This window comes from Uranotaenia lowii, chromosome 3, assembly GCF_029784155.1.
Source record: "Uranotaenia lowii strain MFRU-FL chromosome 3, ASM2978415v1, whole genome shotgun sequence".
Classification (NCBI taxonomy): Eukaryota; Metazoa; Arthropoda; class Insecta; order Diptera; family Culicidae; genus Uranotaenia; species Uranotaenia lowii.
This window is the reverse complement of record NC_073693.1, coordinates 332,232,921-332,256,891: the sequence shown is the minus strand read 5'-3', so window position 1 is coordinate 332,256,891 and position 23,971 is coordinate 332,232,921. Positions and strand designations below refer to the sequence as shown.

At 39.0% G+C, this 23,971-nt stretch overlaps 1 protein-coding gene across 5 annotated transcripts in view; it reads left to right on the top strand.

The window, feature by feature from the left end:
- Window positions 1–23,971, top strand: part of LOC129751174 (protein ultraspiracle-like) — a 146,503-nt gene that overhangs the window by 81,625 nt on the left and 40,907 nt on the right. For all 5 annotated transcript variants that reach the window (XM_055746528.1, XM_055746525.1, XM_055746527.1 and 2 more), the window contains one exon: window positions 20,052–20,451. In XM_055746528.1, coding sequence (XP_055602503.1) covers window positions 20,052–20,451 — 400 coding nt within the window. The remainder of the gene's footprint in view (window positions 1–20,051; window positions 20,452–23,971) is intronic.

The window sequence follows — 23,971 nt, the reverse complement described above, 5'->3', positions numbered from 1 at the left end:
TCGCCAAAAAGTTATTATGTGTTGAACAGGGGTATGTCTATTTCTATTGATAAACATTAAATTCAATTGACATCACTGCTGGTGCCTAGCGTAAAAATTGGTCATGCAATACCACGCTAGGCACCAAGCCTAGCCAAAAGACATACCCCTGTTAAAAACCTAATAATTTTTTTTTCTAAAATATAAGAAGTTACGGTCTTCGACAAAGTTGTTCAGCGAAAAATTTCGTTTAGGAAATTTATAAAAAAAATTTGTTGGTTATACACCATGGGTGCACGGATTCACCGCAGTTTCTATATTTAAGAAGAACGAATCAAACAGGTGGGCTAGTTTACTTACAGGTATTCCAGCATCCGTGTATATACCTGATCAGCTAGCAACTGATTGAACATTCCTATTAGTCAGTTATAGAATGATACACAGCTCACCGCTTATGGGATTCGAACCGAAAAGTTTTCCTTCCCGATACCGGGAATCGAACCCAGTACGCCTGGCATACCAAAACCTCGCGCCATCCTATCCGCTAGACCCAATTGGCGCATCATTTAGGAAATTTATAAATTGGCACAAAAAAACATAAGCAGGCTAGGTTCTTCAGAAGAAAAATTAAAAGTTAAACTTAAAAGTTCAAATTTATTTATGTATACGTTACCTAAAAATTCTGCAAAAAATCATGGATGAGTTTTGGACCAAAACGAAGCTTTTTAGACCCCAGGGTTTGAGAAATTCAAAAATGACCCCATATCGACTCAGTCTACTGCACAATCTACCAAAATGGATTCCAGTCTACACCTCCTTCTAACTAACATGATCTTCTCCTGAGATACTTGAAAGTTTTTTTTTCAGAATTTTCTTCCTTTAGGATGATTCATCCCTTAATACTACTTGAAAGTTGATTCGCAAACGATACTGGCTTATCTCTGTTTCTGACTATTTCAAAAGTACCCTTTTTTGAAATATTCAGGGACTAGGGATTGCCAGTTGAATCAAAAGATTCCTTTATACCCGTTTGCTATCAGGACGTAGCCGGCGCCGTTCTTGATCATTGACCAAAAGGAGAGCATCAGTTTTGTGCACTGAGAATGTACTGCTAATCCCAAGCATCATTCGTTTGGCCCTTGCACAAAAATGATGGCCTTAATCAATCACGGAGTAGCAACCATTGGCGATGTCTAATTTGTTCTGCTTAGCCACGTTAGCGATCGTGGAATTCGGAGTGCATAAAGTGCATGAAACATGATAGTTTTGAAAAATTTGCGCAAATAATTATAATTGTATTCAATGCATCTTTTTACTAAGGAAGGTTTCGAAGCAGTTAAGTTTACTCGTAAATCTTAGCTGTGTATCAAGATTGCCAAACCGCAGAGAAAAATCATGTCGATTCTTTTTTAATCCACACAGGTTGTTAACGTTTGACCAGATTTTTCAATAAGCTTCGAACTCACACATACATAATCTCAGCGAAACTCCATGTTTCTTTAAAGAAATCTAATTTACTTAACCCTAAGACGTACATTTATCAAAGAATATGATGGCTAGCATCTTTCAAATGCTGAAACCACCAGCCCACAGAAAAAATATGTCTAAATAGCCCACGGTCGGTGGCGTCATTTCATGAAAAAACTTGCATAAAAATCCTGCATAGATTTTATGGGTTAAATCTCCGAATAATAGATTTTGAATTTAAAAAATCAACCGTACACATTATGTTGATGTTGTAACGAGGTATTCAACGCATGTTTCAGAAGTCGAATAGAGTTTTTTTTTGTTTCGATTATAGTCGTTTATGGTATTTATGGCATTCGCGACTTTATATCAACGTTGCAGTTGGTGGACAGTTATTTAACGACTTATCCGGTACAACTGTACTCGATGTTTACTCTTGCGCTCGATCTCGCGGTCGGCTCAGGAAACAACTTACTTGCCAACTGAGCTATACCACAAATCACAAGCCCAGAATTGAGTTATCGTTCATTTGCTATCAAAGTAAGGTCCTTACATAGCTACACTCTACACTAGCGATTGTTAATTCCCCCAGCGATCGTCGATACGCAAATTTTAATCGTTGGTTTTAACACCTCTCCTCAATTCGCAGATGAAGAATGTTGGAAAGCATAGTCGATGGCGAGTGGAAATCAGCACACACGTGCTAACCGCAGCGGAGCTGAATATCGCAAGATGAACTCTTTTAGTGAGCTTCTTTTTTCTATCTTGATCCCCGACAGAAGTCGTTGTCCATCGTGGCTCTGGCGTCGGCAATGAGGTGAAGCTGGCAACTGGCAACCGTCGCTCAAACAAACAACCATTTCCAAAGTGCCAGAATGCCTTTCCAGCACATGAATACAAGCTTACGCATGCTAACAGCAGCGTAGCACAACACAACGAGAGTAACCCTCTCAGTGATCGGCATCATCCAAGATCCGCTTCGGGCTAATCCTCCAGCTGGACTGGACCACTTCTCTCTGCGCTGACCAATTTCGGCTTCGGATCCCGGAAGTCCTCTCCCTGGTCGTTAGCGAAGAACTCGTGCTACTTTCGCAGCGTAGCTCGAGACGGCATCTCGGGTAACTCGCTCAGAATCCGCCTTGTCTTCTTCAAACTCCAGTGACACCGCTGGATGTTTTCTGCGCTGGCTGGCCCTGTACCTGACGAACTCCTCTGCCCTAGGCGCTGGTACACTTGCTAACCGCAAGTCTTGAGAGTACCCGTGCTAACCTTTTCTTCCAATTCAATATATCTGGGCCGAGGGTTTGTAATAAAAAGAGAATTCTTTACATTTGGAATGGTCATGATGATCAAAATTCCACAACTGCTTCACAAATTGCAAAAATTTGCAACAATTCGAACATTCTCTCTCTCCCTCTCTGAGCACTGGTTCCTCTCATTTTAACTCAAACCTTCTCATGTTCCCGCACGAATTGCAACAAATTACCACAATTTCAATCATTGGCTGCACAACTTATGTGATCATTGACGTATTTTTTTTCTTTTATCTCAGTCCTCCGATATGGGCCCATAACCTGTTGTTATGTCAAATAAAACAGAATACCTACTATTTGTATCGGAAACTGATAATATAATCACATTTATTCTCGTCAATTCATGTATAAAGGTCAGGGTACTATAGTGATTGATTTATGCTTGGATTAGCCATCCGTCATATTGGCAACACTTCACTGATGATTTCCAAGCTGTTCAACTGGCAACAATACCAGTGAACACCACGTAATCACTCTTCGTCGAAGCTAGAACACAATAGCAAATTGACGTTCTCCCTTACTTGCGACTCTCTGTTAGTTTTTTCATTTGCCACGCGATTCGTCAGTCAGGATCAATCGCCGCAGTGTAAACATCGTGGAGTGTGTAAGCGTCAGATAACACTTCCATCGAGGTTGTAGTGATTGGTCGCGAGTAAATTTAGTTTTCAAATATCGCAGTGAGGGAAAATAATGGGTGATGGTTTTCCCCAAATAAAGTAACCTTCAAAGCCGACGACAGCGCCACAAGCAGCCAGGAAGCTTGATCACATCACAGCCAGAGGGCCATCTATGGTAACCCGCGCTGCTTGGTAACCACCCCGATCGGTAGCGACGCCCGACGAGTTCACGAAGGCGAACGATCGTGTCCGCCATATTGGGAGAGCAACGACCTATACTCGCGATTCAAGGCCGGTCAAAGGTGGCTTCCTGGTGCTGGCTCACTTCGAATAGTACCACGACATTGTGAAGTACAAAGCGCACGACACATCCAGCACACAAAAGCCATATCTAAGTGATAAAAGCCAGACACCAGGACCCCTAAGTTTTGGCCAAAAGAAACCATTTTGCGGTACAGAAGCCAACCTTTGTCCCTGGTCCCTGGCCCCTGAATCGGCTTTGGTTTGGCCACGATTGCCAATCAAGGTCTCCAAGCAGCTACTTCGACCTCGTAGCCGAGAATCCCGGTAAGAACATCCCGGGTTCCGGTAGGAATTGGACCGACAAAGCAGTTGGTCAGCAGCAGCGGCGTCGCCCTCGGCGAAGCTCCGTCATCTTCAAAACCCGACAACCAGGACTTGGCCCTAAAAGGTACCGTAACCATCTGGTAATTACTAGTTTGCGCATATATCGTAGAATTTTTGTGGCAATTGTTAAATCAAAGTTCAAGAAGTGCATTTTTGGGGTTTTCCTGAGGTCAAAGTTCGAACTTCTGCGATTTCCTTTGGTAAGCGAGCCGCCCTGAGGCCTAATAAAGGGAGTCCCTGTAACGCCGGTGGGGTGGTAGGTTGTAAACTTACAAGTTTGGTCTTCGCGAGTGTAGTTAAATAGTTGATCGGGTCATAAAACTGACCTGTGCAAAATTTCAGCTCAATCGAATTTTATTTAGGAGGTGCCGTTTATGGAGCGTTATGTGATTTACACTGCCGGCCCAAAGTCCCCCCTCTAAAACATGAAAAATTTGGTTCGATCATAATTCAGCCATCTTATAACATGTTGTATATTTTTCATCTGATTCGGAAGATCGTAAGCTGAATCTTCTTCGGATGTATTTAGCAAAAGGTGTACGTTTAATTTTCATGACTTTCACTTAGCTTAAAGTTGGAAATTCTTTTAAAAATTGTTCCTTATTCTTCCATCTCCGTTCGATAATTTCTTTCCTCAACTCAAATATACTACTGTTAGAGTATCTTCGGATCATAAAACTAGTTGTACGAATAATCAACTATACACCTGTTTTCAAGGGTTTTTTTTGTTACTATTTAACCATAACAGATCTTCATGTTTATCGATGATCAACTTTTAATGTATTGCCGGCGTAAGAACGTATGACTTTCCGGTCCAAAGTTTTGTCCACCGGACCCAATTTTCGCCCAGGTTTTTTTGTCAACGAATCTACATTACTCTCCAGACTTCTGAATCGCACTTTGAACTGCTCCGATGCTTACTTCCAGTGATGGTAAATTTCGCCCGTCACGCTTGACCCGACTAGTTTTGTTTCATCAAACGACTGGCACTGTTCTCAATTGACGGAGCCTCACTACTCGCATGACGGATAAAGCACGACAACAATCAACATTTCTCCATCATCGACTGGCGAAGCTCCTACACATGGTCAAAATTTCTCCTGAGAGTGACTGGCAAATCTCTTCACACTTCGATCGGTTGCTGACGGCAGGTACAACTAATTGAACGACTTGCTGGCAGAGAGCAACAATAGCAATAAAAAACTGAAAACGAGCTTGCTGGCAGGAGCAACAATAATAATAAATGCTTTTCTCGTTCTTCTTCGGTCGTCTTCGGCTTGCTGGCAGGAGCAACAATAATAATAAATGCGTTTCTTTTTCGTCATCGGTCGTTTGAATGCGATTGCTTGACTAGGTTATTATTTTAGCTTCAAATGAATGGGGAATGAATGACTGGCAAACGAAGTAACTGGTCGTTAAGGAACAGTCAATTGAGTTTGACGGACCAAGAGGCTTCACAGTCACAGCTTCACGCCTCATGCCGATGACTTTTGCCAAGCCTGCACTTCTTCCATTTTCGCTATCTGACTCAGCGAAATGTTGTGGGGGAACAACATTTGTGCACTATAATGCTTCTTATTTTCACGAAAATTATGAAATCTGGAGCACTGGATACACAGAGATTTAAGTTGAACTGTAAGAAAAACACACAACGGAAAACAGCTGTTTAAATGTCATCCGACATGAGCAGGGTTGTATCAATCGGTGTTTAGACATAATGGGACACCCTATAGGTGAGCGCGATGATGCACCATTGAATCAATTTCGATTGAGCAGAAATTTTGCACCGGTCAGATTTTGAAGTTCGAGGATGAAATTTTCCCATATATCCATTGTCACCCTAATGTACGTTCGTAGACATTTCAAGTAGACTTGATAAGTTGATTTCACCAGTTGATAGATTGTTCATCAAGCTACTATAGACAGTCGACTAGTAAATCTACAATCAATAAGTTTTAAATCAAATCAGTACACCGGTTGCCAGCGTACATTGCCCCCACCTTCGATGGATAGCGAATTATAAAATCAAAAATTCACTTAATTCAGTCCCATTTGTTGTGTGCTGGTATTTTTGTATCCATGCATTCGCCAATTTCCAACGAGCCATTGTGCGCCGAGGAGGGGTCGCGCAAAAATTATAATTCTAATTTAATTGTTCTCGTGTTGCCGTCGTTGTTTTTTTTCGGAATTCGAATCGAGCCGAACAAAGGAGGAACAAAACGCCGAACCCATTGAAAGTTCACTGTCGTTTTCGGTCAATTTCATCGCTCTGGTATTATTTAGTTGCCATTTTTTTTTTAGTTTTTGGTTTTGTTTTGGTTGACTACCGTATTCTTTTTTTGTTATTGATTTCCGCAGTTCTGTTTTTAATTATTATTCTGTGTAGAGGAAAAGCAGATGATTTTAAAGATGTCTCTCTGCATTCGATCGTTTTATTATGTAGGTATACGGTATTGGTTTAGTTTAGAATTTTGAAGTTTTTCGAGTTACAAATGAGAAGTTGTCAAATTGATAACGTTCTGCATTTTGAGCTGCATGGAATTAGTAATTCGGTAGGCCAAACTGCCAGTTTGCCACCATAAGTTTCACGTATGATTATAGATCAAGGTGTCACTTTAGGTTTTCGCAAACGCATTGAATTGCTAATTTTATGAGATGCAGGCGAGCGATATGGCAGGTTCATTTTATGCGTAGTTTTTGTCCACTCCGAAATAAAATAAAACCGAGCTCTGAACTTATTCAAGCAAGAATATTTCAAATTTTGGAATACCCGATATTGCGAATGATTTTCGGATATTCAACCGGAGGTTTTAAGCAGAAATAATGTTAAAAAACCCGATCATTCTGAATATAAGTGTCATAAAAGCAGAATGATCATTATTGAAAACAAACACTTGACCAACTAATCCTCCAGAAAAGCCTTTCTTTAAATTTGCTTTTGAAGTTCTATTTAAAATAGGTGTCACGTACATACATTTATAAAACACAGGTTGAATTTGGCATTTTATCGACAACTCAGCCTTCTTATTTCGAAAAAAAAAAACGAACATAATCTACATCCTTTCTCACATGTACCCGACATTATCGAGTCTTAAATTATACAATAATTTGAAAATCAATCCATTTCATAAAATCCGGTAAATAAATTATTCATATTGAATTCGAAATCTAAAATCACAAAGAAGAAAAGAAACATCTTCCAACTTCCCACGATCTCAGCCTCTGCAAGACAGGAGCCAACAAAAAAAATGGGTAGATCCAAACTTTCAAGGACAAACCATCCGGTTGCATTCGTTAGCTGAAATTCGATTTTCCATTTGATTTGGATTTTTGTTTCCTTTTTTTAAGACTGCACCAGTAAACTGCAAGTGGAGACGAGATCTCACATTTGCACATCAAGAACTAAACTGGAGGAAAAAAATCGCTTGAACTGGGACGCTGCAACGTGGCATCTTGCAGTAAGACGCGGTACTGCATTAGGTTTCGAACCTTAGAAGAAAAAGAGTAAGAGGTTCCCTTTGCGCGAAGTATACGCAAATAATAACTGTAACATCTGGTGGAAAGAAGAGTTAGAGACAGTACAACAACAAAAAACAGTGCACTTGGTGCATTTTGCTTGCTTATTCCCATGGCTCCCCTTTTTCATCCCACCGTATAAACTCGGGAGGAAACATTTCGTGTTCCACGCAAATATGACGTGTCTCGAAAACACGAGACGGCAAAGTTTCGTATTACCTTTGAGTAGGAAAATGTTCACCGACGTTGGCTGCAGCAGCATCGTTTTATGTTGCCCAAGATCACGTAAAGGCGAGTGCAGTTTTATTTGAGAAATAAAAATAATGTTAAAAAAGAAATAACGTAATGTATCCGTAGCGGCGGAAAGTGTAACTCCACACCCAAAATTCAGCCTCTGTGCCAATGGCGTGTAGTCAATTACATAGCATCATTGGTACAAGAAGATAACGCGATCGGTGCTGAATCGATTTGCTCCCACCGGCATTAATCTCCCAAGTTAACCGAATTGCGTATGTCTGAAAGAAACAAAATAAAAACGCTTTCACGTCCCTCCCTATCGCATCACAAGACGAAGAAGGATGGAAATAAATACCGGCCAACACCAGGCAGCCAGCGAACCGAGAACTGTGCGTGTAAATGTAGCAAAAGCAACAACAAAAACATCCTTCTTATTCAATCCCTTCAATCTACCGGCAAACAACCACGGCCGAGCTGTGCGTGTGTATGCAGTAAAAGCAACAAAAAAAACATTCCTTCAATTCAATTTGCCGGCAAACAACCACGGCTAAGCTGTGCGTGTGTATGTAGCAAAAGCAACAAGAATATATTCCTTCAATTGACCGGCAAACAAGCACCGGCCAAGCTGCCCGGCTTTAGCAGCTGTGTATATGTAGCGTGTGTATGTAATAGCAGGCAGTAAGCAAAGCACAGTTCTCATTCAATGGGTTTCCCGTTTCCTCCACTCCCGTTCCCTTTCCCGTTTCCATCGCAAGACAAATGAATACCTTGAAAGGAGACCAAACGCCGGGAAGCCACTGTCGTGCGTTTCTTTTGTGATTGATCGGTGGCAGAATGCCTATGACAAATATCCCTCTTCCTGCATGAAGTTCAAATAGTACACTGGTTAAGATGTCGGTCTGGCAATACGATTTAACTGATGATTTGAGTTCGATTCTCCCTACGGGCGCTGTGGTTTATATTTTTATATTTTCTTGTTTCTGGGATGAATTATCCAATAGGAACGAAATCCCATAAAATGTTTTTCTTGTTTTGCTTGAATGTAGTGATCATGCATCATTTTAGTTGGGAGCCGAGTCCTTATGCCAGTTACGGTTTTTCAAACATATCATCTTCGGCACAGTGCACATTTCAGCGCATTATCGGCACAGAGATGTTCCAAATAGGCATTGGATTTTTGCAACCTCTTCTATGGGTGCATACGGTGCTGCCGTTAGATGGATTACTTACTGACTTTGTGACGTGTGAAATATGATTTTAATGCTTAACTGGGAAACTGAGATCCCAAGAAATATGTGGGCAAACAAATGTATAAGTTTAAAGTGCATTAGGGGAAGTGTTCCATTTATCGTCTATGCAGTTTTCTTCATACTTGCCATTTTATGTTTAGGTAGCCATACCCTGATAAACATAAAATTTTGACGCAAATCCAGTTCCGAGACACTGACGCTTGCGAAATTTGATATCCCGAGGAGCGCCCACTTGCAATGTTGCTTGTTGCAGCAAATCGAACAAATCTAAGCTTAGACGGAACTATGCTATGACTTGTTTGTCCTATGATTAATTTATCGGAATGTCATACGACACATCCGGTTTTTACTGGGAAAGCCTGACGCCTTTCAGAATTTTATTAGGTCATGAAAAATTCAAATACGAAACTGAAATGATACATATGATCCTGGTTGGTCGGCTTCTCTCTTACAACAAAGTCCCACACCCATAGAAGAGGTTGCAAAAATCCAATGCCTATTTAGCATATCTCTGTGCCGATAATGTGCTGAAATGTGCACTGTGCCGAAGACGGTATGTTTGAAAAACCGTAACTGGCATAAGGACTCGGCTCCCAACCAAAATGATGACCACTACATTCAAGCGAAACAAGAAAAACCTATTCCTATTGGATAATTCATCCCAGAAACAAAAAAAATAAAAATTAAAACCACAGCGCCGTAGTGAGAATCGAACTCAAATTACCAATCATAGCGTCTTGCCAGACCGGCATTTTAACCAGTGTACTATTCAAGCTTCATAAAGGACGAGGGATATTTGTCATAGGCTTTCTGTCACCGATCAATCGAAAAAAACGCACAACGGCGGCTTCCCGGCGTTTGGCCTTCTTTCAATGCATTCCTTTGTCTTTCGATGGAAACGGGAAAGGGAACGGGAGTGAAGGAACGGGAAACCCATTGAATGAGAACTGTGCTTTGCTTACTGCCTGCTATTACATACACACGCTACATATACACAGCTGCCAAAGCCGGGCAGCTTGTTTTGTTATGGAAACGGGAAAGGGAACGGGAGTGAAGGAAACGGGAAACCCATTGAATGAGAACTGTGTTTGCTTACCGCCTGCTATTACATACACACGCTACATATACACAGCTGCTAAAGCCGGGCAGCTTGGCCGGTGCGTGGTTGTTTGCCGGTAAATTGAAGGAATGTTTTTTTTGTTGCTTTTACTGCATACACACGCACAGCTTGGCCGTGGTTTGCCGGTGCCAGTGGATTGAATTAGAAGGATATTTTTGTTGTTGCTTTTGCTACATTCACACGCACAGTGCTCGGTTCGCTGGCTGCCTGGTGTTGGCCGGTATTTATTTCTATCCTTCTTCGTCTTGTGATGCGATAGGGAGGGACGTGCAAACGTTTTTATTTTGTTTCTTTCAGACATACGCAATTCGGTTAACTTGGGAGATTAATGCCAGTGGGAGCAAATCGAATCAGCACCGGTCGCGTTATCTCCTTGTACCAATGATGCTATGTAATTGACTACACGCCATTGGCACAGAGGCTGAATTTTGGGTGCAGAAGAAAACTACACTGTTTTTAGTTCGTCTTCCGAGTGTAATCCGCTGATTGTGTTCCACTAGTTATCCGAGTTTACACGAGCTGTAAGCGACTAGGACGGCAAGTATCAGAGCTCTCGCATCTGAGTAGGAGAAAAAAAAATTCTAACCAAGAGCGCCCTAGTGTTTCAGTCATACACCTAAGTGGAAATAGAGAAACAATTTATTTAGACTAGGCTTACCACATACTTTGAAAAAAAAAAAAGCGGGACATTTCACGAAAATAGCAGGACATTGCCGAAAAAAGCGGCACATTTTAGAAATTTTTAAAAACTTAACGATCTTTTATTTACATAAGTTCCTTCAGCTAGAATAGTTCATAGAAAGAATAAAATATAAACAAATAAATTTGTTAAAAAATCTAATTCTCAATAAAATTTCCATCTCTGTATACTACGAACACATACACTGCCGGCCAAAAGTTTGGGATCACCCGCTAAAAACATGCAAATTTTAATCGTTCATATCTCAGCCGTCTTAGGACATATTGCAAATCTTCTGATCTCATTTGAAAGATTATGGGCAATAGCTATTTCAGAGGTGTTTTGCCCAGATATAATGTTTTAGTTTTGCACCTTAAACTTAACCTAAAGTTAGAACATTTTCAAACAATCGCCCTCAAAATTCAAAGCCAATCACCTCGGGATATGGTGAACCAAATTTCAAAATTTGAGTTACATTAGAATCCTTATTCTTTATTTGTCAAAAAACAATAGAAAAATTTTATTCAAAAGTTTAAGAATGTACTTTTAATTAAAAAAATACACACCTAAGTTATCGTCCAAAAGTTTGGGATCACCTTTTAGTATGGTGTATCGGCCAAAAGTTTGAGATTATTCTTTTAAAACATTGTCAAAATTAGCATGTTTTTTAGCAAGTGATCCCAAACTTTTGGCCGGCAGTGTAAGTCGAAAATGTTGTAGTTCACGGCAAGGTTGCCCAAACCATAAAAAAATCTGTAATTTCACAGAATTTTGAGAAAATTTTCATCACAGAAAACAGAATTTTGGGTATACTCACAGATTTCAGAGAATTTTAAGTTTTATACGTATTTTAATTTTTGATGTCAATATAAATTTCGAATTTCTGAGTTTAGATTCGAAAAATTTTATAAGAAAGGTTTATTAATTTTGCTCAAGTAAAATGTTAAAAAAGACTCAATTTTCCCTAAATTTTCATTCAAACTTTAGGAAATAGCGTCACAGAAAACCTTGACAGGAATTTTGGGTAAAATCAAAGAAAGTCAACTTTTTTCAGCCAAAACATAGATTTTTTTTCGAAAACCTTGGTTCAGAGCAGTGTTCCGAATATCACTCATTTTCAATGAATGTTTCTGATTGCACTTCGCACCTGAACGTACAACGGTCGGGTTTCGTTATTGATTGCTACTGGTCCTACCCGATCATCGATCGTTCAATTCATCGCTAAAATACAGATCACCTCGTACGATGCTTGCTCTCAAAACAGTGCAGCACCATCATCAAATTGGAATCTCACCAATGCGCAATGCATATGGCGAATCTTGTTGGTCTTCGATCAGGAGTGAATGGATCAGGCAGTGAGTGAGTGATACATGAAGCCGATCATTAGCGTATTTTGTTTGATTTGATATATAGCAAATTAATAAATTTATTTGTTGTTATAACGTTTTTTAACATCAGTATGATCAAAATCAAATTGAAGTTGTGTTTGTGAGGGAAACATGTTCACTTTCGCCATGTTTTTCAAATTTTACAAGTTCTCTTATTAAACTGTCGTCCGTCACGTTAAAACTACTGAGAATTTATGGTGTCCCGCACAACTGTTTGATTTTTCTCGTCCTGCAAAAAATAATTTTGAATTTCATATAATTCAGGCAGATACTAAGTGAGCTACATTCAGAATGGATCAGTTTGTATCTCACTCATCTCCGATATGCGATGTTTGCTAAACCGATGATTCTGAATGATGCGACTCGGTTTGCATAGCTGATAGGAGCGCTGATCGAGATTGCATACCAGCCAGGCGAAGCAGTTGCGAGAGGCGCTATCCCATTATACAATCTGAATGTTTCCAACAGGAAACGCATCCTGAGTGTTTGTTTTGATTGATTTTCGGAAGACTGGTTCAGAGAGGAATTTTAAATTCAAATTTTGAAAAATAGTTTTTATATAGTTAAGCACTTAAGCAGCCGCTTTTGATCAATTTTATTTAATTTAACTCGTCCATTAATTCTTTATTGGATTGAAATATTTTTTTCTGTTCTGTTCTATTTTATCCGGAGTTTGACTTTTTTCTTAAGTTTGACATTCAAGGTATTTTGCTAGGATTCCGGAGAAACATCTGGAGCCATCATCATTTCGAAGCAACTTTAAAAACATTTTCTTCAATCGAAAATTTTAACATCGCTAAAACGTGCTCAAAGAACGCTAAACTGAACCAGATTGTTATGGTGATGCTAAAACAAGCTTGCAAGATTGCCCGGTTTTACACGAACTTGCCCGGATATTTTACACAAAATTAAGAAAAAGTTCGTTGTCCGGATTTCGTAGAAAAAAGCCTTAATTTTGCACCAATTTATTCACTTTATTTCCTAAACTGGACAAAAAAACTTTAATTGAGTTTTTCTTAAACGATTGTGCAAGTTAAATCTAAATAATAATGAACAGCATTTCGGAAATCTGAAATACTATTTAAAACCTGATGATTTTTTGGTGAAAAAATATATTTTGAAGTTTTTGTTGAATAATGCCGTGGTTAAGATCGAATTTGTCCGGATATTGCCCGGATATTGGATTGAAAATTTTGAAATCAGATGCCCTAAACCGGCCAAGTTTTTTAGCAAAATTGGCCAGATTCGCCCGGTCCGGATATGTCTAGAAAAAATTCTGGCAACCTTAGATGCTTAGAACTAAGTTATTTAATCTTGTCTTATATAAACTTTAAAAAAATGCTGCTAATTTGGAGATGAAGCGTTATATTTGAATGACACTTTATTTTGTGTGTTGAACCAATGAATAAAAATTGAAGCTAAATTTAGCTTCACCGTTTAAGTCAGTGAAACTTCATAAAAGTGTTACCTTTTGAAATTTTCATAGCCTTTTTAGTGATGGTCATGTTCTTTAAGTAAGAATGTTTCTAGTTTTGAAAATCATAAATGGATAAAAGAGGATTAGAAAAAAAGACAGGAGTCGAAAATTATCGAAGAGAGATTTAAAAAAAAGCGTTTTCATCAACCACGGACTAACTGTTTTGAAGTGGTAGAATATGAAAGGGTTGAGTTTACCACAAAAGTTTTGTCAAAATTAACAAGCTCATCATACTTCTTAAATTCAAAGTATAAATCTAAAATTTTATATTGGACAAACAAAAATTAAAATTTCGAAAATCCATTCAAAATTTAAAAGTCCTGTGAAATTTGTGAATTTTTCAGAATTCTCTGTTCTGTGGCACAGATTCTGTGATTAAAATTTGCTAAAAATTCTGTGAAATTACAGATTTTTCTGTGATTTCCTCAACCTTGGTTCCAACTCCGAGTGAGTGTTCCGGCCTAATATAGATTATACTGGATGAAAAAATCTAGGTGGTGTGCAATTCTTGGAAATGTTCCATGCTGGGAAAAAACAAAACTCTGAGCAATGGTTTATAGTAGGAAAAAATATATAGTGAATAGTGCATCCTGGGGAAATTTTTTAAAGGGTTTAATTCATTCTGGGTATTGATTTCGGGTATTTGTCATTATGGGCAAACGTTTTCGGGTAAATGAGATACAATCCTCTTTGGCCGCCTTTTTCTAGTTCACTATTGTTCCTGAGAAGGCTGTTTTCTCACTTGAAGCCCGCGCGGAAGAACAAATTGAGCGAAATCGTCTTCAGTATCTGCAAACATGGAAAACTTTTTATCGTATCCGATTAGAACCGACTTCAAGTAAGAATTTTTACGATCGTTTACGTATTTCGTAGGAATTACGATTCACAGTAATGTTGTTAACGATTTGAGCTATCACTTTCAATGCTATTTTATGTTTGCTGGGAAATGAGGATTTTTTCGAGTCCAACACGTTCCAACAATTTTTCCACGAAAAATTGCAGGTCATACTATAGAATGGTCAAAGAATCCTTTTAAAACATCTCTGAGTTAAGGAACTTCATACTTTAGAATCTACAGACTCAAGAACTCATAACATGCTTTTGAGAAAATGTGAAAAATACACTGAAAGAAGCACCAGGGCTCATGTTTTTTTAGGATCAGATAGTTAGCCAACATTGTGTAAGAAAATCTGTAGCTAGTTGGATTTATAAAACAGGAAACAAGAAGTTATGGTGTTCATTAGAGGTCTGTACAGGGTGACAAAAAAGTCCGGTCACAATTTTTTGGGGTCGTCTGTAGTCTACACGTTGCATCTCTCTGGTGCCATCTATATGTCAAATGAAAGGGCTAACTTCGCTGCCCAAAGTGGTAGTGTTTCGTTTCTGTGCAGTTTGTTTACGTTGAGTTGTGAGCCGTGGCAGAGTGAAGAGCAGCTGTTTTATCGCTGCTCGGTTGGCGCGCAGATGACGAGATGATGATTTCGGACGAGAAGCTGTTCGTTTTGGAGCAAACAGTAAATCGCCAAAATGTTCGAGTTGCTGGGAGCGGACAAGAGGAACGTTTCCCGGTTCCAAAATAATACGTCAGTCTTGCTTCCAGCAAGATGGCGCCCCATCGCACACCGCAAAGGTTGTCTTGACCGATTTAATTTCGAAGAATGAATGGCCTCCGTCCTCTCCGGATCTGAACCCACTGGATTATTTCGTGTGGGGATGCATGATGTCGAAGCTGAACGACTAGAAAATAACAAATTTGAAGCAACTCAAGCGAGTTAACACAAAAATCTGGGACGAGATTCCGATGGAGCACGTGCGCGCCGCTTGCGACGACTTTCCTAGACGTCTGAAGCTGGTTAGATCACAAAAAGGTGGTGTAATTCCAAAATATCGTTTGTGAAGTATCTTAATGAGTTACTTAATAAAGCTATGAAAGCCGGATTCAGATTTTCTTCTTATACTTTAAAACATTGAGATTTTTCTGTGTGACCGGACTTTTTTGTCACCCTGTAGATTCTAATGCATGGGGTTTCTCAACTTATCAATTTTCCAAAAGGATCGTTTGGCCATCCTTTAATATAATCTGCAGCTTTTCGTGAAAAAATGAATCTGTCACGTGATATTTCCTTCCAATACTGAGTATCGAACTCAAGAAAATCGCTCATTTGTTCGAGACTAACTTATGTCAAATATCCCTGAATGCCTCAAAATGCCTCTAAATCGTCAAATTTCAGGAACGTGGTGCTTGTTCCTGTAAAATAAATCAATTGTCCCAACCCACGGTGTCTCTGGGAGAAAACTTTATTTTTCAAAAAATAGCATTGCTAATTTTTGCACCATTCGAAAGCTGGAACTTTCCCCTTTCATTTCAGCCGAAATTTGAAATAATCCACCGGGGAGTCTAGAACATTTTATTTTTTTGAAGATTAACTTTTTTAACAGTTTTTTAAAGACAAAATCATACTAATCACTGTGAAAACGCATGTCATTCATTTAGCGTAAATCCAACATTATATGTCAATAACATGATTTAATTGGAAATTTCCCTGGCTACAATTTTGCAGAAGACATCAAAGTGATACAAATTGAGAGAAAAGAATTGGAATGTCACAAACAGAGTGACTATTATTTCATTTGAAAAATCTAATAAAACTTCTCACCACTGATTGTACTAAGACCAGAAAAAGTATTCTACGAGCTGGTTAACCAGGCTTCCGAAAAGTACTGGCGAACGACAGTATTCTTGCGAACGTCGCACATGCACCTCGATGAAAGCTTCCCGTATATTTCTTCCCCGACACTTTTAAAAGGAGCGGCCGTGCGATGTACAGCGATGCATTGTTTTACCTCATGCGAGAGTTTGTTCGTGGGTATGAAAGTTTTTTAGGCTTCGTGACAGTTTTGGGAAAATCTTCGTGACAGTTTTCAATGCGTTGAATTTCGCATGACAGTACTACTTACTCCCAGTGATGGTTTGAATCATTTGACTTATTTTTGAATCATTTGGTTATAACTTCTTTTGAAAACATTTTTCCATGAAATGATGTTCTAAACTTTAGTAGATACAGATCTAAGCTACAACTTTCTTGTATGTCATAAATATGTATCTTCAATGTGGTATGAATTGTAGGATTTAATCCAACCCGCTAATCCAAATGATTGTGATTACGATCATTGCTCAAAAATTTAAACTTTTCGATTTCTCATTCATAAGGCATAAGAGATACAGGTTTGTGTTGGTCACAAAAGTTGCAGCTAAGATCTAGTTCTACTAAAGTTTAGAACATCATTTCTGGGAAAAATGTTTTCAAAAGAAGTTATAAGCAAATGATTCAAAATTAAGTCAAATGATTCAAACCATCACTGCTTACTCCGTCCGACTGTAGCCGAGATTCGCTCGGGCCGAGTTAATTTTGAACGAACGTATGAATTTTCCTTTTGCTTGAAGCTACTGCGGGTGGTGACCACCCGAATCACCCTCTCGTTCCCTTTTCGCCTAACCTGCACCGGCACCACACATCGCGTTACGCGCCGATCGTATGCTGCTACTCGGTGCGAATAGATGGCTCGTTCGATCTGTTCAAACCGAGCAGCAGCGCATACGATCGGGCATGGGTACGGTATGGGCACGACAGTCACCCGTGACAGTCCTGCCCAAAACTGTCACGCCCTGAAGCCGACAGTTGGATGAAATTATTTTCGAAACAGGAGACATGAAGGGATGAAAACCGAACTGTCGGTTGGGTTCGCTACAGCTTAAAGCACAACATCGCATGCTTTGAGCCGATTGTTCAGATACAGCCTGGGTTCTCGCACGTGTGCGATGTAGCCGAAGCGCTTCGATTCGTTACCGACGATACAGCAGCGAACCGAGTGGTAAGGAAAACCGAGACAGTTTGTTTGGCAAGAAAAAAGCTGTCATAGCAAAGCTGTACTTTTCGGAAGCCTGGTCCCAACCAATACTAGTATTTTTTTTAAGTTTTGTCTTACTGTATAAAAATTGCTGTGAGCTTATGATATTTTGACGTTTGATATTTAATTTTTGTTTGTTTTATGATATTTTTCTAAAAAAATGTTCAAACTAGGCTGACCTATTAAATTTAGTTAAGGGGGCGGTGTATGAAAGTAGTTGGAAAAAACCACTGATAAAACCATTGTAAAACCAAATATTTAGGGTGAGCTTTTTTCTTTATTTCATATTAAAGCACAGTTTATTTCTATTCAACATTATGATCATGACAAGTGAAGAAAAGTATTTGTTCAATCAAGAAACATATTTATTTTTCAACTAAATCAACTCGACTGCAACTATACCACCATGCACAAACTAACGTTTTTCACCAAGAAAAAAAAACAAGTAATTCAAAAACTATCTAGGCAGGATCGGCAATACTGCATACAAAACTCGATAGTAAGATTTGATTGACCACAACTTCATTTTTAAAACAAAGGTTTCACCAATTTGTAGCCTCTACGGTTTCTGAGATAAATCATTAAATAAGATTGAGTTAGAACAAATCGAAAAAAGCTTGTATGCAACAAAATTGCGTATTACCTATATTGCACAAAATTTAAAATTCAAGTGATTTCTGATCGAAAATTTAAAAAAATATGGAAAACACAAAGTCACTTCTAACTTTATTTATCCTCCCCTTGAGGTTTTCGAAAAAAAAAATCTAAAGGGAAGTGAATATAGAAAAATTTGGCCTTATTAAGTCACAAAGATTACCACCTTTCTTCTAGTTATTCAGTATATTTCACCTGCTATTCCGACAGCTTCATTCACTTTCAATCCGATCTAAGATTGAGCTGCTCTTACGAAAAAAAGTCATGTTCTAGAACACCTTGTTGATGGTGAAATCTAAACAACAATCAACTATAGCACACGTTTTGTTCTGCAATGCACCGGGCATCAATTGCACCTGCAGATGATATTTGCCAATTAGATGGTACAAGTTTTGCAGCTCTAAATATCGTAACTAAAATAATGCAGACATTGTATCATCCACTGCTGCACTGCACTGGGAAAGGGGAGAGCAAAAAAAAGTATAATCTAAAACCTAACATCCACATCTCCCGTCCTGGAATCAACAGCTGTGTCTATGGTGCTGCATTTGCGCGATCGTCAACATCATCATTACATGCATGTATGCAGTAGCTTCGGTATTGAAAGTTCTGTGCTCCAGACTATGGCAACGGGACTCAGGTTGGGAAGCGATCAAAAAGAACTCACGATAGATTTGAAGAACAAGTACTCGCCGCTAATGTAGACGAAGAAAAAAAAGCTTGTTTCACGATCGCATTCCTCCTCCCTGATGCATTCGTCTAAAAACAGTGCGTAAACGAAAGCAAAAGCCAAAACACCAAATTGTCTTCAATTACTTGTATGTGAAAAAGCGCGATCGCCCTCGGCAGACGGAACATTTAGGCCTTCCTAAATGTAGGTGTGTTCTTTTTATGTTTTTTTTTTTTTGGGTGGGTTCTGCTGGGGTATGTTGGGGATTTCCCTTCGCTTAGAAGGAAGGTTAAGAAGCCAGACGGTAGGACCCACATTTGACAGCTGCCTGTTTACGATAATGCTTAGGAGCATACAGAACATGTGTTGTGTACTTGTTCGATGCACATTGCGATTTTTTTTTCTGTTTTCGTATTCGGTTTAGTTAGACAGTCACAGCACATGTGGGTAAGTGAGTCTAATCTTGCAGACATGTTGGAGATAGCAAGTGCTCCTTTTAAGGCCGGCTGCTTTTTCCGGGATGTAGCCTAATAAGGTGATGGCGGTAATTGATAAAAGTGAAGTTAGTTTTTGAGAATAATTATTATTATTATTAATATTTATTAAAGACCCTTTAACAATTGTCATTCGGGTCTAGTTTTGAGAATAATGACTCCATGAAAAAAATATTTTGAAGAAAAATAAGGGGTCCGCTGAGGACCCTTGATTTCATAAATTCGTATGCACAAAATTACTGTTCATTATTTCCATTAGACCTACATTTTCTCCTTTACCAGTTTGTCATATACTCTACTCTAATATACTCTGCTGAAAACATATTCTAAAATCACACTTTTTAAGTATTGAAAAATTAATTTCTTTAATTATTCTGTTTCACCGTTTGATCACTAACTTAACCAAAAAAATTAATAATCAACATTTTATTTCTGAGTAGGGCTTATAAAGGATAATAATAAGTCTTAATTTAAATTCAAACAGCCTACAGCCTGTAACCTATTCAAAATGACATGGCTATTGTTCTGAAACGAATATTTTTTTATGTTAAAGTGTTTAACATGAAATTTTTTTTTTTTTAACAAAACTTCCGATCCACAGGTTATCTCTCCTACAGCAATTAAATTTTCGTTTTCTTTCTTTCTAAATTCCAGGTTTCGATGCGGCGCTGGTCGGTCACATGGGTCCCCTGTCGCCGCAGGACATGAAACCGGACCTCAAACCAGACATCTCGCTGCTGAACGGTACCGTGGGTCCGTTTTCGCCCGGAAATAACTGCGGCCCGGGCAGTCCGGGGGCGTTCAATCAACAAGTGGCGGCAGCCCTACAGCAGCAGCAACAGAATGTCAACAGTCAGCAGAATAGTATGAATCAGCAGCAGCAGAACTCCGGCGGCGGAGGAGGAGGTGGGGGAGGGGGAGGAGGCGGAGGTTCCACCACCCCCACCAACGTCTCCAACCAACAGTATCCGCCAAATCATCCGCTCAGCGGTTCCAAGCATCTCTGTTCGATCTGCGGCGATCGGGCCAGTGGAAAGCATTACGGTGTCTACAGGTACGATATGGCATGGCGCGAATTCTAAACGCCGCACTACACGGAACTTGCTTGCTTGATGATGCCTAATTAGATGCAAATTTAATGCCTCAGGTGCTGGCTGGGAAGGAAGGGCTACTAACGGTGTGTTGATGATCTTCGGGAAAGGTTGGATGGAAGTAACGCGGCCGTTTCTATTAGTGGGAATTGCAGTTTATTTTATAGGCTAGGTTGCGCTCCGTGAACGGATTTGATTCCTCTCCATCCCGGTGCGGTCCGGTCCAGTGAAATCGATGGAGTGCATCATTAGAAAAGTAGAATATTCAGAGCCCGTCCTGTCCCACTCCCCTAGGGTGACTGATTGATGATGGGAAGATTCGTTAGGAATGATTCGTTTGACCTCGACATTTGCAGCGCAGCTCTTCCAAGTTTTTTTTTTATTAAGGGCTTCTCTCAGAAAGGCGTTAATGTGCGCATTCGACTGGTTGCTCGAATAAGTTTAAAACAGGGAACGTCTCGTCTGACTAGGAAAAATTATAAAGACCAGTTAAAGACCGACTGTAGTTTAGGGTGGTCCAGAAAAGGATTGAAACTGTTCCTTGGTCTAGCAGAAGGCCTCATGGCAGTTTTGAGCTCAATTGAGATCGCTATGGGGTCGCTCGACGCCAATCAAGTTCTTACCGCAATTTGCCTTGATTTTTTCTACTGTTTCTGCAAAATCACAGTTTCGGCTCGAACTTGAACGCATGGTAAAAATGTTCTTAAAATGAAATGCCATACCATAAATTACTACGAGCTACAAAAAAAAGTTTCAAACCGATGTACTTCGCTGTGTTATACCGATTTTAACTTTCTTTTTGTAAATATTCGAAACGGCTCATACCTTCAGGGCTTCAGGATAGAGGAGACAAACTCGTTTTTTGTATTTACAATTGTTTGCTTAGCTTAACACTTTTAGTTCAAAGATAGATTTCGAACATGTAGGTAGTCTAAAGCTAGCACAGCTATCACATCTCTCACTGGGACGTTAGGAGGTTTTCCTAGGGCCCGAAGAGAGTCTATGAAATTCGATCTTGCGACAAGGTGATCTTCACAGGGCCAACATAATGCTCGATATCATGGTAACCTTGGCCACAACTGCACAAATTGCTGCCAGCAATATCAAAGCGATAGGGTACCGCGTCCAAGAAATAATGATTGGATATGAAACGGAAAAATATACGAATAAAATCCCGACATAGTTCCAAACTGTTAAGCTAGGATTTAAACAAAGCTTACCTTTGGGATAATCGAGTGGATCCACCGACTCAACTCATCCTCGTCCCATTTGCACTGCTAGTTGACAAGAGAGTTTCTTGGAACCAAGAAGTAAGATTCATTGTTGAAGATTTCACGGTGAGACGTGTCGCCTTCTATCGCTCCCACCTTTGCAAGAAATTCCATTATTTGATGTAATTTTATTTCCTCATAAAATAGTTCAGAACTCGCAAAATTTTCGAAAATTTCAACTGTTTTCAAAGGAAGAGGCTTCGTTTTAACCATCAGGAAAATCAGCGAGTTTCGGTCAAAGGGCTTGAACATGAAACGTTGCTAAGGCGGGTAAGACGGACACCTCAAGGTCGGGTAAAACGGGCACATAAGTTTCTTCAGGTATTTTAAATTTTTCATCGGTTTGAGCCTCCATATGCCTTCAGAAGACCTTGCCAAGAGCAGTTGCCGGTCGAAAAGCACTCAACATCTCAAACAGGCCATAAAAACTGTAAAAACAGGATCTCCGGTGAAGAAAACGCCTATAAAATACGGAATTTCGAAACCACACTGTTTCGCTTCCAAGCTCGTACCAGTTGGTTCCATTTTGGTTTAAAAACGTTTTCTTATGCTTGACTCATAAAAATATCTACATTTCCAGCAATTTTTGCGGCAAAATGTAGGGGAGGGTGGGGTATCGTGGGCCATGGCGAAACGGGGGCCACTTTTAAGATGTGTGATGAGATAAAAATCTCAAACCATCTGTCATCGTCGTCGCTTTGCGTGAGCATATATTCCTATATGTTGTTGACTGAAATACGCATCATATGCTTCTTTTATTTATCAAGCTAAAAAAAGTTAGAAAATTTACTTACATAATTAAAAAAACACCCGCTAATTTCATCGATGGGGAACCTAAAGTGCATAACAAAAATATGCTCATACGCTTATGATCTTAATTTTGTCATGATCTTTCACGTGGAAAAGGAATTTTTGATGAAACATCAATAAGTCACACAAACGCAACCAATTTGCAAATCATAGCTTGTGGGAAATCATGGGCCACACATCTTGAATCACCTATATTTTTATGTTTTTATACACATTCAGAACTTGAAATACGTTTTACCTATCTGCAAAGTTTTCTTATGCCAAATGAAGAGTTATGAAAAATATTTTGTCCATACTATATAAGAAATTTTGCCAAAACGTTCGCGAGCCAGATTTTAGAATCTATGCGATCATACACAACTCGCTTTTTTATTTCATCATCTGAAATTGCTTTTGAATAACGAAATGAATTAGGAAATCACAGTTTTGGGTCAACTCATAAACTTTGCATGTTATTTGGTCAATTTGGATTTGGTGGCCCATGATTCCCCACCATTTTTTAAAATCCAATAAATATTGCTATTTTTCAAACAGTCAGAACTTAGGGAAAATAACTTATTAAAAATTAAAAGAAAAACCTTATGATACCTTGAAAATGTAGAAAACCAAATCATTTTTTATTTTCATTTTATCTTTTATAATAAAGAAGTTATGGAACAACGAAAAAAAGTGGCCGATGATTCCCCATTCTCCCATACCTTTTCTGAACAGTGTCCGTTTTACCCGACCATTTTTGAAAAGTGTAATTTGCAAGCATTTTTTAGATGGCTATAAAAACAGTCTTGATGAAGGAAATTTACTAATTCCAGTGGTTAATGCGATAGCAAACAACCTAAACTGCTCATCTGCACGAAAACTGCGATGAAAATAGCAATATCTGATTTTTTATTGCGATTCTACCTTAGGGTGTCCGTCTTACCCGACTTTCCCCTACATTTTGGGAGCATCGACGTGTCCATATTTAGCATCGAAAGTTCTTGGAATAAAAAGCGGATGATGTTTTTTTTTTATTTTAAAATATGTCTTTATTTGTATCAAATCATCATTACACTTATATTACATTATTGCATTAAACTAGGTGTTCAGCTCAATAATGAACTGTTCATAGCCCTATAAGTAACTAGATTATAAAAATTTATTTATAAGATTTAAATTTGCTGAGCGCAATCAAGTTTTTAATGTAGGAGAACATCCTGTAATAGCAAAAATATTTTATACTTAAAACTAAACACTATCTTAAAATTAAACTAAACATAAAGAGAACGAATCTCTGCGATGGAAGACTGCATCGATTTGCCTCTGAAGTTGGAGATGATTTTGTTGGCCATCTCTTCGATCGATTCAATGCCCGCAATCCGATGAAGATCTTCGGTGCTGTGCCAAGGTGGAAGCCGCAAAATCA